The following is a 12,806-nucleotide window of genomic DNA, read 5'->3' as shown; positions in this document are numbered from 1 at the left end:
TGATCTAAACGAATCTGCTGTAGCTCTGGCTGTATGTTGAAGGTGAACCCCTGAATTTGGACACAGCCCTTCTTAATGTCTTTCCTTTGCTACTGAAACTTCCATTTCTACTGAAATAATCTGAAAACATTCCAGTAGTGTGTGTAAGAGTGTTTCAGTAGTTCGTGTAGGAGCATGTGGCATTTTAGTATTGTGTGTGAAAGTAAATTCAGAATAATGTCCCTAATGGCCTCTCATACTTTTTTCACCAGCATATCAGAATAGTTTGCTGAAATTTTGGCCCAACAGAAATTTGTCTTTTTATGTTGCTTTTGGAGTAATGGCTTCTTTTTCTAATCTCAGTTTATGAATGTCATCAGCTTTCCCACGTTGTTTGAAGGTATAATTATCTTAGAGTATTTAAACTTCTAAATTCAAGGAAAATTAAAACCAAATTTCTGAGAAATTATCTCTGATTTAACTGATTTAGCAAATCATAACCTACACAAAGAAACATTTAGTCTGATTTAATGTCAGGCAATGAGATAAAGGAGGTTATGTGCGCATGTGCAAATGTATTCTGGCGTTTAACCTCAGAAACTTGTTTTTCTGTTTATTAAATATTTCGCTACTCTTCATCTACCACTCATCAGCTTGTCTAATCATTTTTTTCCAGCCAGCTTAAGTCACAAGCCTCTCATTTTAGATTTTTCATTTCAGCCTTGATGGATATACTAAACACATAAAACTTTTTCATTAAGTCTTCTCATGCAATCTGCCTCTGTTAACATCCAGATTGGGTTCAAGTCTCCAACACACTGATTTCTCTGAAGATGAATCTCTGATTGAACAGACCTCTCCAGACAGCTGGCCTCCCCCTTGTGTGTGTGTGTGTGTGTCTGTCTGTTTCTGTGTGTGTGTGTGTGTGTGTGTGTGTGTGTGTGTGTGTGTGTGTGTGTGTGTGTGTGTGTGTGTGTGTGTGTGTGTGTGTGTGTGTGTGTGTGTGTGTGTGTATGTGTTGCCCTGTTAACAGAGCTGTAATAAAAAAAGACCTCCTGGAAGATGTCACCGAAGGAGTGCATGTTGTGTGGACGAACTGAAAATGAGTCTTTTATGTAGAATTAACTCTGTCTCAGCTCCTCTCAACCACGCTCTGCACTGCTGCGAAGAAAGCTACAGAAAAGGTAGCCTGTAATTACATGCCAACATTTTAGACATTTATGCAATGATACTTAACAAAGGCTGATAGATAAAAATCCCCAGTGAGGTACAGAGTTGAAATGGATTCTTTTATGTTGTCCTTGGCTCCTTTGAGGTTTTTCAAATGGCAGCTCCGGAATCTCTGCTTTGGAAAAATGATTCTGCAGCAGAAGATATGCTGCCAGTGCCAGTGCGGTGAGTTGTCACGGCAGTGTTAAAACAGTTGTAAACACTGGAACAATTAGCTGTTTACATCTCATCTTGCGTTGAAATATGTTGTTTTATAATATAAATTAAAATGTTTCTCTATGGTTAAAGTCTTTTCAAATAATGACTTGTTAGAATACCTTTTTAAATGGCTGTTCATTTGGTTTAGATTAGATTTAGAGTGAATGTTCCAATCACTTGTGCAGGCATTTCTTCTGTTTACTTTACCATCAAAGTTATATATTCCATAAGATCAAACATGTTTTAATATCAGACAAAGATAACCTGAATAAATAACATAAATGTTTTTGAATTAGGATTATATTTATTAAGAGAAAAAGGTTATTGTCCCCTTAATCTACTAATTGACTGTGCCACGATTGGCAGCAACATTTCCATTGTATCCATGTTTCTGACAATGAGTCTTATGTCACTGTGGACAATTTTTGGCCCACTCCTCCTTACAGAATTGTTTAAATTCAGCCGCATTGGAAGGTTTTTAAGCATCAGTGGTCTAAGGTCTTGACATAGGGTCTGAGTTAAACTCAACTCCAGACTTTGACTATGCCAGTCCAAAACTTTATAAAAAATTTTTTTTATTATTTTTATCCTTTAGCTGTAAACCTGCTGGTGTGCTTTGGCTCATTGTCCTACTGCATTACTCAAGTACAACTGAGCTTAAGATAAGAGGATTCCATCTGGAAGGTGATCTTGTAGCTAGTCAAAGGCCTTTTTTATGATCTGACTGGTTTTCTTCCATCATTCGCCTGGATTTAGCTCTATCCCTATTTTCATGGACTGACCAGTTTCCTTGTTCCTGCAGGAAAAAAAGTCTACCCACACCATGATACTGCCACCACTATGTTTCACCATTGGGATGGTGTGTTTAGGCTGATGTGCAGTGTTAGTCTTCCTCCAAATAGTGCTTTTCTTGAAGGCTAGTGTTTTTGCCTCATTTAGCTGGAGCACCTCTTTCACTTGTTTCCTAAACTGCTAACAGGACTTCGCATGGCTTTACACCTGTGCCATACGTTTTGCATTTTCAGATGATGGATTTAACAGTGCTTTATAAGATGCCTATATCTTGAGGCATTGTTCTATCACCTGACCCTCATCATTGTCTTCCCACAATGATTTACTCCAGACACTGTTGTATTTCGCTCATTCAATAAATAAGGCTCATCATCCAACAGTTCAATTGAAATCATTTCATCAGGTTCTTCATTTATGCATGATTGCAAGTTTCTAATAAAATAACTACTCTTTAGTTCTATTATTTTTCCTGTTTACTGTGCAGACATTTGGATTTGGAAGAAATTAGTAGAAACTCCTAAAACTGTCTTTGCATAATCAACTAAAATTTTCCTGTTTTGCCGCCTCGCCACAGGGAGAGAATGTACTTGTTTTTTGGGGATTTGTTTTGCTGGTACAATTGTCTCTAGTCAGTGATTTTTTTGCAACTCCAATACCAAGAACACTGGATTTGTAGTTGAACAAAAGGCACTGTACAGCTTGTTTTGCATTTCTGCAAAGAAGACTGGATTAGTATCAATTAGTCAGCTTCCTTTGTTCCTTTAGAGCGCTGAAAATCAACAGATGCTGACAGAAAATCCTTTCTTCTCAGGAAATTGTTCACGGAATTGAAGAGTTGTTTAGTAGTCAGAAACACGTGTTTTATTTAAAAGTGCTCATAGTTTACATCCCTGTTTTGTTTTTTGTTTTTCTGCTTACAGAAGCTAATGTGAAACTAAATCTTTAATCCTGGGGCACACAGTGCCTTTCTAAAGTATTTACTCCCATTAACATAAAATGAAAAAATAAATCAGGCGTTATAGTTCTTAGAACGATTTACATCCTATTTTGAAATGTAAGGATTTTTAAAATACAGCCATGCATGTGTGTTAAGAGTTTGGGTTGTCAGTTGTGGCTTTTGTGAATCTCTGATGAAAGCAGCACGCTCTCAGACTCACTCTTGTTCTCTGTTTCTATTTCTACCACACATGAATTAGGTAAAAATGCACACATACATGTTTCTGAATTATTTTGCGTTTTATCTCAGTATAAGTATATATTGTTTTATTCCTCTGTATGTAAAGTTTATATTTTTGGATCAATAGAAATGCTAAATAAATCTTGCAACAGGTTCTTTCTTCCTTCATTTATTTGTTTATTGAAGTAAACCAATCAGCTTATTTTATTTTACTAAGTGCACAATGTAAAATGTTCAGGTGTGAAGCAATTGAAGAATCACATGTTAATTGAAAATATATAAATGCCCCAAACATTTTATAATTGTAAACGTTAAATTTAGTTCATGCTCATTCTGTATGTTTTAGAAAAATACAGAATTTGATGGAGCTATTTTCCAGATTTCACAACATCTGGATGCAGTGTGGAACATTTTTTTTCACTTACTAACTTTTATTAAACTTTGTTGTATAAAAGTTCCATCCTTCCGTCCGTCTATCCGTTGAACATTGTTATTATACTTTTGTGCATTGTATTATGCTAAAGAAATCAATTGCTTGTTTCTTCTGTATGACAAAGCGAAGCATAAACGTTTTGACCCTAGCGAGATCCCGTAGTCAGGAATCCGGAAACACAGCTGCTGACAGCTAAACACTCAACATGTAAGCCACCTTTTTCACGATTAAAAAACAGTTAACACACTTATTTTCCTCTGTTGTAGTTTTAAGAAACAGTTTATCGCTTTCAGAGGTTAAAGAGGTTCTTTTAATTAGACGTAGTGTTTGCAAAGAGGGCTAACGTAGCTAGCAAAGTTTTGAGCCTCAGTGAGTGCCACATCGTCACAAACTGACAAAAGGGCCTTAGTTTGCTTTTAACGCCGACCAAAAAAGACCTCAATATTTGCTTAAACACTGCTCGCCGTTGTTTGTTACGTTCTAATGGTTTTGTAGCTTGTTCGAAGAAAGTACTCTTAGCTGTTAGGGTGATTTAAAGCTGAAATTATGTAAATAAGATTACAACTGGTCCATAAACTGGTTATTAAATAGTTCATAGCTACGTTTATTCTGGATATGGATAAGACACACGTGTATTAATAGAGACAACATTCAGTAGAAGGTTCTGAAAGAATCTGATTGTGTTTTGTTACTTCGTATCCAGTAGTTTTGTGTTATACAATGCAATCTGCCACTTGAAAGAAATTAAGTAATATGGCTGAATATATAATACAAAGTCATAATTAATACATTTAAAGCCATAATTTCGATTAGCAGACTCAATATTTAAACTTTGAGAGTCGGTATGTCTGCAACATTTTCAAAATGTTTGTAGAAGCAAACAATCTCAAATGAAAGAACAATGAGATACTTTCCGGGGTAGCTTATGTCTGTGAGTTTATATGAAAACCTTTGTAAATCTGTAACCTTAAATTACAAAAAAAAAAAAAAGATTCATTTATTATTGTCATTTATAGATGGACCCAAAATAAGTGTAAAGTTAGTGACTCGTGGTAGTCTTTTAATTCTACCCAAAGATCACATTTGTTTTGGTAGAATATGTTTTCACCATTAAAAACAGACTGACAATATACTTATTGAGGTGAAACCATAATCACCTATCTAGTGATCAGAGCACAAATAGCCCTAGAGTTATGTCATATATATATATATATATATATATATATATATATATATTTTTTTTTTTTTTCAGCAATTATTCCTTCTTTCTTTTCTTTTTTCTTACCAGGGGTTGATTTTGTGGAAGGTCAACATGAGGCGCAGTCTCCTGAACGTCAGTGTTTTCTGCTGTAGTTGGATAATTTGACTTTTAGCCAGCCATGGGTCGGGAGGAGGAGGAAGAGGAGCTGACAGTCAAGGCAGCACCTAAGGAGGTGGATGTGTTTACATCCGTGTGCTGCTTGGGTTACTTGTCCAGCATCAACCTCCTGGTGGCAGTATGTGTCGGCATGTACGTCCGCTGGGAGGCGACCGACGAGCCCATGATCCTAGTCATCTTCATCCTGGGCCTCTTCGTCCTGGGAATCGCCAGCATCCTCCATTACTACTTTGCCATGGAGAAGGCCAGCCTCAGCTTGTTCCACCTGTGGTTCGGCTTTTTACTCGGACTCCAGTGCTTCCTCAACAGCCCCGCCTTGGATTCGAATGTTACAGAACTTGTCGCTAACTACCTCCTGGTAGCCAGCGTGGTGTTGAAGGCGGTCTGGGCTGTAACTGAACGCATATGCTACTCTGTCCGTTACAAACCCATGTTGTTAACGTCAGCCGAGTGGCTTGAGCTGCTGGGATTTGGAATCGCCAGCACTACTATGCTTCTTCACATGTCGGCAGCCATTGTTGGCTTGGTAGTGGCCTTGGGAGCTCTCATTGTGGACTTGAGGATGAAATCCCTTCTAGCTTTGCCCAACCTGATTTGTTTTGCGTTGGTTACTTCTCTTGTATTCTTTCAGGCTTTAGGCATCCCAGCCAACCCCTATGCCTTAGGTTGCTTCCTGGGCAGGCAGCTCTGTGAGCCGGTGTTGGACGTGTACTTTAGTGGACTTGGACCCAGTGAGCGCTGGATGCCAGTGCTCTCACTGGGGAATGTGTGGAGAAGACTGTCCCTGTTTCCTCTGTGCCTAATGGAGCTGGCCTTCTTTGTCTTCGCTGCCTTGAAGGTGAATACATGAATCCTAAAAAATTATTCATTCAAAGCAATCAATGAATGTAATGTACTAGTCTGTAGCTTTATTACTTATTTTCAAAATTTCTTTAAAATGCATTGAAGTTTGTAGTTTTAATGCCACCAAATTTTGAAAATAACAAGGAGTGTGAATACTTTGGTAATGCCCTGCATACTATATGGTTCTATTTAATGAATATGTCTTTATCTTTTCCCGTCTTGGACAGCTTGGCCACTTGGAGCTTTGGTATCTAGTGATCCCCGGCTTCTGCCTGTTTGGCCTTTTCTGGGCCATCTGCCACATAATTTTGCTGATCACAATTTGGGGCTTCCACACTAAGCTGACCGACTGCCAGAAAGCCTGGCGGGCCCATCCGTCAAGTAGACGCAGTCTGGACCAGGTCATGGCCTCCCGGGGCATCCGACACTTTTGCCTCATTTCAGAACGCCTCGTCTTTTTTAGTCTGCTGTCAACCGTCATACTGGGAGCTGTGTCCTGGCAGGTAGGATACTGATTTAAAAGACTTGATATTTTTACGATTCCCAGAAATTTTGCCACAATCAGGATGTGAAGGTGTTTCTGGAACACTTCAAAGATCATCTCGAGAGTTCTTCTCTAAATCATCCCCCTTACAAATTTGAGCATATGATTTTAAGTCGCTCCTTAAACTAAGCCTCTTATGCTCATGTGTGAAGCAAATTTAATTAGCTCTTAAATATCCCCATCTATTTGCATAAAGAGCAGCAATAACTTACTTAGCCTTATTAGCCGTTTACCTTGGAATAGTCTCGTGGGCGTGAGTCCTAATTGAAGACATGCATAATTTTTTGTTGATACAAAAACAGCTCTCGCAAATAGCGAGCTGTAATTGCAGTGGTACCAGTAAATGCGTTAAAAAGTCAGACAGGTAAATCCATTTAACTGTTTTTCATTCTTGCAGATGTAAATGAAGATTTAGCAGGATATGATTTGTCATGGTTTGGGCACCAGACAGCTCGAAGCAGGTCTTCTTTTTTGCAAAGCTACGTGTATAAATGTATTTGAATGTGTGGATTGGTTCAATAGCAACTTGAATGTATTCGATCATCAAATATTATTATCAGACGAGTGAATTACAAAAGCAGTTTTCAAATGCTGAGCCCATTTAGTAAGGGTGATAAGCTATCCAAACCAATTTAGGTTTGTGTGAAGAAGTGCTCGTCTCTAAAGCTGATGAATGGCCATTAAATCCAGACTTCGACTAGGCCACTCCAAACATCTTCTTTTTTTTTTTTTTAGCAATTTAGAGTCGGATTTGCTGGTGTGCATGGATCATTGCCCTGCTTTATTATCTGCGTGTGGTTTACCTTATGGTCACAAACTGATGGCCGGAACAGAATTCATGGTTATGGCAAGTCGTCTAGGTCATAGGCACCCCCAGATCATCACACTACCACTACCGCGTTTGCCTGTTGGTATCATGTTCTGTTTCTGAAAGGCTATTGATTATACACCAGAAGTATTGGAAAGTAGAGCTGCAACTAAGTATTAATTTGCTACTCATCCCGTTGACTATTTGTTTGATTAACCAATTAATAATCGTATAGCAAAAGGTGTTTAAGATTTTGTTTTAGAGTGTTTAGGAGATTTGTTGCAGTATTTGAAACAGGTAAAGCTATAACTATGCCACTTGATGAGTTCTGGATAGAGGATATTTACAGACAGAATATTTTCCATCTTAAATGATAAATGTGATTTTTTTTTTTTTGTGTAGTTTTGGCTTAAGTACTGCTCTGAGTGGGTTGTTCTTTCAGCAAATGGGATGTTTTAGAGTCAGTATACTATATTCCAGATAACGATTGTTCGATTGCTAAATTAGTTGACATTATTTCAATAATCAATAAATTACGATTAATCCGATTAATTGTTTCAGCCCTAATGGGAAGCGAATCTTTCAATAAACTCCACCAAGCATTAGACATGTTATCCTTCACTATTGGAAGAAGAGGGAAGAGCTACATTTGGGCTTGTTTTTGCTATATTTTCTGCAGGCTTCATGGTGAGATCACCATGTCACCTTATTTTAGTTAAATTTATGCTCACATCCTTCCTAATATGTGGACCAAAAACACTGCAAGCTTTAATATTCGGCATCTGCAAGACAACATCACTACCACTAAACCTACTTCTGGTTCATTTGTTTGCCTTCAGTGTAACACAGCATTGTCTCCATTAAGCTGGCCTGTCATGTTTTGCCCTTCGATAATAGGGCTGTCAGTCCCAGGCTGTGTTTTAGTCTTATGTGTCAGCACCAGTTAAGTGAGTCTGATTATCTCGGTACGAGCTGTTTGTGGTAAACAAACATGACTGCATGTTTGGATTTTTGCAGCCCTCCAACGGTCTCTTTCTCAGCGCTCTGCTGGTGGTGTTGCCCTTGGAGTCTCTGACACACGGCCTGTTCCACGAGCTGGGCAGCTGCCTGGGAGGAACCTGTGCTGGCTATGCACTGGTAATACCTACTATTTACTACAGGTACTGGAATTTAATGTTCTACTGACTGAAGCTTTGTTTGCCTTTTTAATTGTGAACTGGGCTGTAAAAGGTGAACTTTTAGACCGCCTAAAGTACTTGCAACCCTGGTAAAAATGTGTGAAAAGCCTTAAATTAAATTAGTTGCAGATGCATGAGCTCACACTAAAAAAAAAAAAATGCTCTGTTTTCTTTGACTCCATTTACATAATGGAGAAAAAATACAATAGAAAAAATATGTTTTACACAATATAATACAACAAATATTAGCCCAGAGTCCTGGGGTCCTCTATTATTCAACAATGTTTCTTAATGTAGGATTTCCTCCCCCCACTCTCCCTTCACTTGAGGTGGGTTTTGTGTGAAACAGGATGAAAATGTGAAAAGCACCTCATGCCCACTGTTAAGCATGGTGGGGGATTTGTGATGCTGTGGGCCTGTTTCTTTTCCTAAGGCCCTAAGAGCCTTGTTAGAGTGCATGGCATCAGGAGCTTTTCAGTCCTGAAAAAAATACTCAAAACAAAGGCTTCAGTGTGAAATTATGCCACAACAGTGATGTTTTTGTTTTTAATTCTTTTTGTATTTTGAATGTTTGGAAGCAATGTAACCTAAGTTTGTGTGATTTTTAAATGTATGTTTTCTCTGTTGCTGTCACTTGTCTTTGCTTATTGCCTGTTAGTTGATGAAACTAGATATTTAGGTTCACTGTATAAAAAGACACAAAACACCCTTCTTTTCCAACCTTCTGAGATTAAATCAGATTATCAAATCAAATCATTCCTTGGGATTGAGCCAAAATGTTATGCTTAGGATCATTGTACATTTGCAAAGACCAAGCTTTAACAGCCTGGCTGGTATGTTGAGATATTGCTTTTTTTTTCTTGTCGTTTATTTTGTGAAACGCACCAGTAACTCCTTCAACAAAACACCAAGAAACCATGATGCAGCCACCCTGGGATGGTGTTCTCAAGCACCCCCCTTTTTCCTCCACATGTAGCAATGGGTGATTTTGGCCAAACACTTTAGATTCATCATAGATGTTCAGATATTCTGTATTCAAGGCTGTTTCTTGAGGGTCCATAGGGAAGACTGACGGCATGATGAGAATCCAACAATAAATAACCGGCCACTTGATGGCTGCAGCTCCGGTTTTCATAACAACAACATCCTCTCGGAGAGATCAGAGAGGTAAGAAAAGGGGACACAAGTTCGGTAAAACAAAAGGAAGAGAGATCTGAGGTTTTAGGCACTGAGGGAAGGTGTTGAAGGCAAGGGACAGACAACAGAGGGGAAGGATTGTTTTAAGAGAGGAGGGAAAGGGTGAAGCTCTGAGAGAGCTTTGGAGAAAAGGACTGGATTTTTATTTTTTTTATTTTTAAAGATGAAAGAGGTGGTGTCACAGGGGAAGATACAGTCTGAATCTCAAAGTGCTAGCTTTGGCTCCTAAAGGCATTAAGGGATCTGAAATGATTAAAAGAGTTTTTTTTTTGGGGAGGTTTGTTAACTGCCACTCAGCTGTAGTATAATTTTACAACCTGTGTTACCCTTACCACAAATTTAATATATGTTATCAGAACCATATGTGATAGACCAACACTAAGTAATCCACACATGTGAAATAGAAAATTGATGCACGCAAAGCATCTCCTCGCCTTCATGCTGCCACCGCCATGTGTCACCACAGCGATTCTGCTGTGCAGGGATCAACCAAAGTGTCATATTGGTCTCATCTACTTAAAGAAAATGCTTCCTCGCAGCATGATGCAGCCACATCCATGTTTCATATTGGGGATAATGTGTTCAGGGTGAGGTGTCACAGAAAATTCCAATTTATTTAGTAGTATTTTTTTCAAGATTTAAAGCACGACTTTTCATTTCAGACATTTTGACCAACATTTTAATGTCCTGGCCAGAGTAAGTTTGGGGGCACAGGGGTTTATTATTATGGCTCCTGTATGGAGAGATCTGTAAGTGTGATGCATGTCTTCGCCGTCCACTTGGTCATGAATAACATCAGGGCCCAGAGATAAAAAAGAAAATATATGGCTGCCCTGAATGGCAGCCCTTGGCCTTGACTTGTTGTGTGTGTCCCTTGTCATGTTGTTACTGTCCAGGAAAGCCTTGTGCCTCATGCATCCAAAACCCTCTTTGTGCTCAGCTTTTTTCAGCCGTTTGTTGTCTTGACCTATTTATTCCTTCGTATTTTTTTTATGCGCCTTTGTTGTGGTTTCGCTTTCTGTTTTTGTCCTCTCCTATCTGTAACCTTTCTCGTCAGCAGTGAAGACAATTCCTCCACTCTTGCATGCCACTCTATCATTCACTGTCTCCTATGAGACACTAAACCAAGTCATTCATCTCTCCTTTGCCGGTGTCACTTGTTTGACTTCCCAAGTCTCACATCTCTCTCTTTACCCCAGTGCCGACAGCCAGCCCAGTCTCCTACCACCTGAGCATGTGCAGGAGTTGAACCAACGCTCCACTGCCATGCTGAACGACATGCAGCGCCTCTTCTCGCACCACATGATCCAGACGTTCGGCTGCGACTACTCCACCAGCGGCGTTACCTTGGAGACCGTGCAGAACAAGCTCCGCAGCTTTCTGGAGCTTCGAACGGCAGACGGCCCACGCCATGACACATATTTGATTTTCTACAGCGGACACTCTCAGAAAGTCTCGGGGTCCTGGACTCTGGCAGGTCAGTGCCTCACGGTCACTTTTATTTGTCCATGTAGCTCCTGCTTCTTAATCTTATTGGCAAATTAACAATATTCATAGTTACATTGGCATTATATAGAAAACATTCTATAGTTTATGTATTATAGTACAAAAGTATTTACATTGCTTGAAGCTTTTCACATTTCATCATGTTACATGTTTTATTGGGATTATATGTGACAGAGGAACATGAAGTACTCCATAAACGAAGTAGTAGGAAAATGATGCAAGGTGTGGTCTATATTTGGATTCAGCCCCTTTTCATCTGATACCCACAAATAAAATCCAGTGCAACCAGTTGAGAACATCGGATTTAAGTCTTTTGGTTTTTGTATTCTTATTTGTTTTTGTCATAAATCTTACTTTGCCAATTAGAGGTGGACTTGCTAGTGTCCTTTTGTTTTATAGTTCTGCTGCATAAACTGTCAGCCAGACACCTCCTTCTTAAGAGCAAAAGTCATGGTTCCATCAATGAGAGCCGTCCAGGTCCTTTAGTTGCCAAGTAGCCCCAGACTGTGACACGTCTGACCCCATGTTCAACTCTCAGTATGATGAAAAAAGCATAATTTGAAAACTATATTTTGTGTTTTCTCAGGTCATCTTTGTCTGAGATTCAAATTAGTTTAATTATTTTAAACATTTAAGTGTGACACAAAAAGCAAAATTAGAAGAAATCTGTAATTGGACAGAAACTTGTGAACAGTACTGAATGCGTGATCTTGTTTTTTGCTGTGTGCTCACATGCTCCCCCCATCTCACAATTCTCCTTATTTTTCCTAAGGAGGTGAGAATCTGCACCTGAACCAGCTGCTGGAGATGTGGAAGGAGAAGAACGCTGGCCACGGCTCACGCCTCATCATAGTACTGGACACGGAGAACTCCCTCCCGTGGGTCAAAGACGTTCACAGAGTGGAGGGCGTCTACCTGGCGGTGCAGGGAGCCGAGCTGCCACCCTCCAGGCTGGACCCGGAGTTCGGAGGCATCGCCCTCCTAGGTGACTTCACCTCTGAACGGGTTGCGTTCAACTGCAACCCGGCCAGCGAAACCCAGTGGACTGAGAAGGGCAGGTCTGTGACGGCAATGTACGGCGTGTCGAAACGCTGGAGCGACTACACACTCCACCTTCCCACTGGGAACGACGTGGCCAAACACTGGAAGACCCACTTCCCCAAGGCCACCTACCCGCTGATCCACTTGTCCAACTGGTGCTGTGGCTTGAACCTGTTCTGGTTGTGCACAGTGTTTCTTCGCTGCTTTAGAAGGTGTAAACTGGCCTGGTTCCCCCCAGTTGTTCTGGACACTGGGCAGGGCATTAAACTGGTACATTCATAGGGGACAGGTGGATCAAAAAAGAGAAGGTTTTGGGTTTTTCTTTATTCTTTGTCATACAGAGAGGGCTTGATTATTATTTTTCTGTTAATGATTGTCAATCAAAAGTTCTTTATATCTGGAAAATGTGTTTTTATGTTTTTTATTACCATTATCTAATTTTTGTAACCATATTTTCTTTGTCGTTGATGACAAACCAAATTAAAACATGTTTTGTAGCTGA

The 12,806-nt window shown here is 39.6% G+C and overlaps 1 protein-coding gene across 1 annotated transcript; it reads left to right on the top strand.

Annotated features, from left to right (window-relative positions):
- The first annotated feature begins 3,926 nt into the window (after positions 1–3,926).
- Positions 3,927–12,806, top strand: tmem168a (transmembrane protein 168a). Its single transcript, XM_047390319.1, has 6 exons — positions 3,927–4,016; positions 5,098–6,025; positions 6,258–6,533; positions 8,400–8,542; positions 10,957–11,234; positions 12,036–12,806. The coding sequence occupies exons 2-6, from the start codon at positions 5,189–5,191 to the stop codon at positions 12,584–12,586; spliced, it is 2,085 nt and encodes a 694-aa protein (XP_047246275.1). The 5' UTR covers positions 3,927–4,016; positions 5,098–5,188; the 3' UTR covers positions 12,587–12,806.

The sequence above is a fragment of the Girardinichthys multiradiatus genome, chromosome 17 (genome assembly GCF_021462225.1).
Source record: "Girardinichthys multiradiatus isolate DD_20200921_A chromosome 17, DD_fGirMul_XY1, whole genome shotgun sequence".
Classification (NCBI taxonomy): domain Eukaryota; kingdom Metazoa; phylum Chordata; class Actinopteri; order Cyprinodontiformes; family Goodeidae; genus Girardinichthys; species Girardinichthys multiradiatus.
Note: the sequence above shows the minus strand (reverse complement) of the source record. Positions and strands in the feature narration are given on the sequence as shown.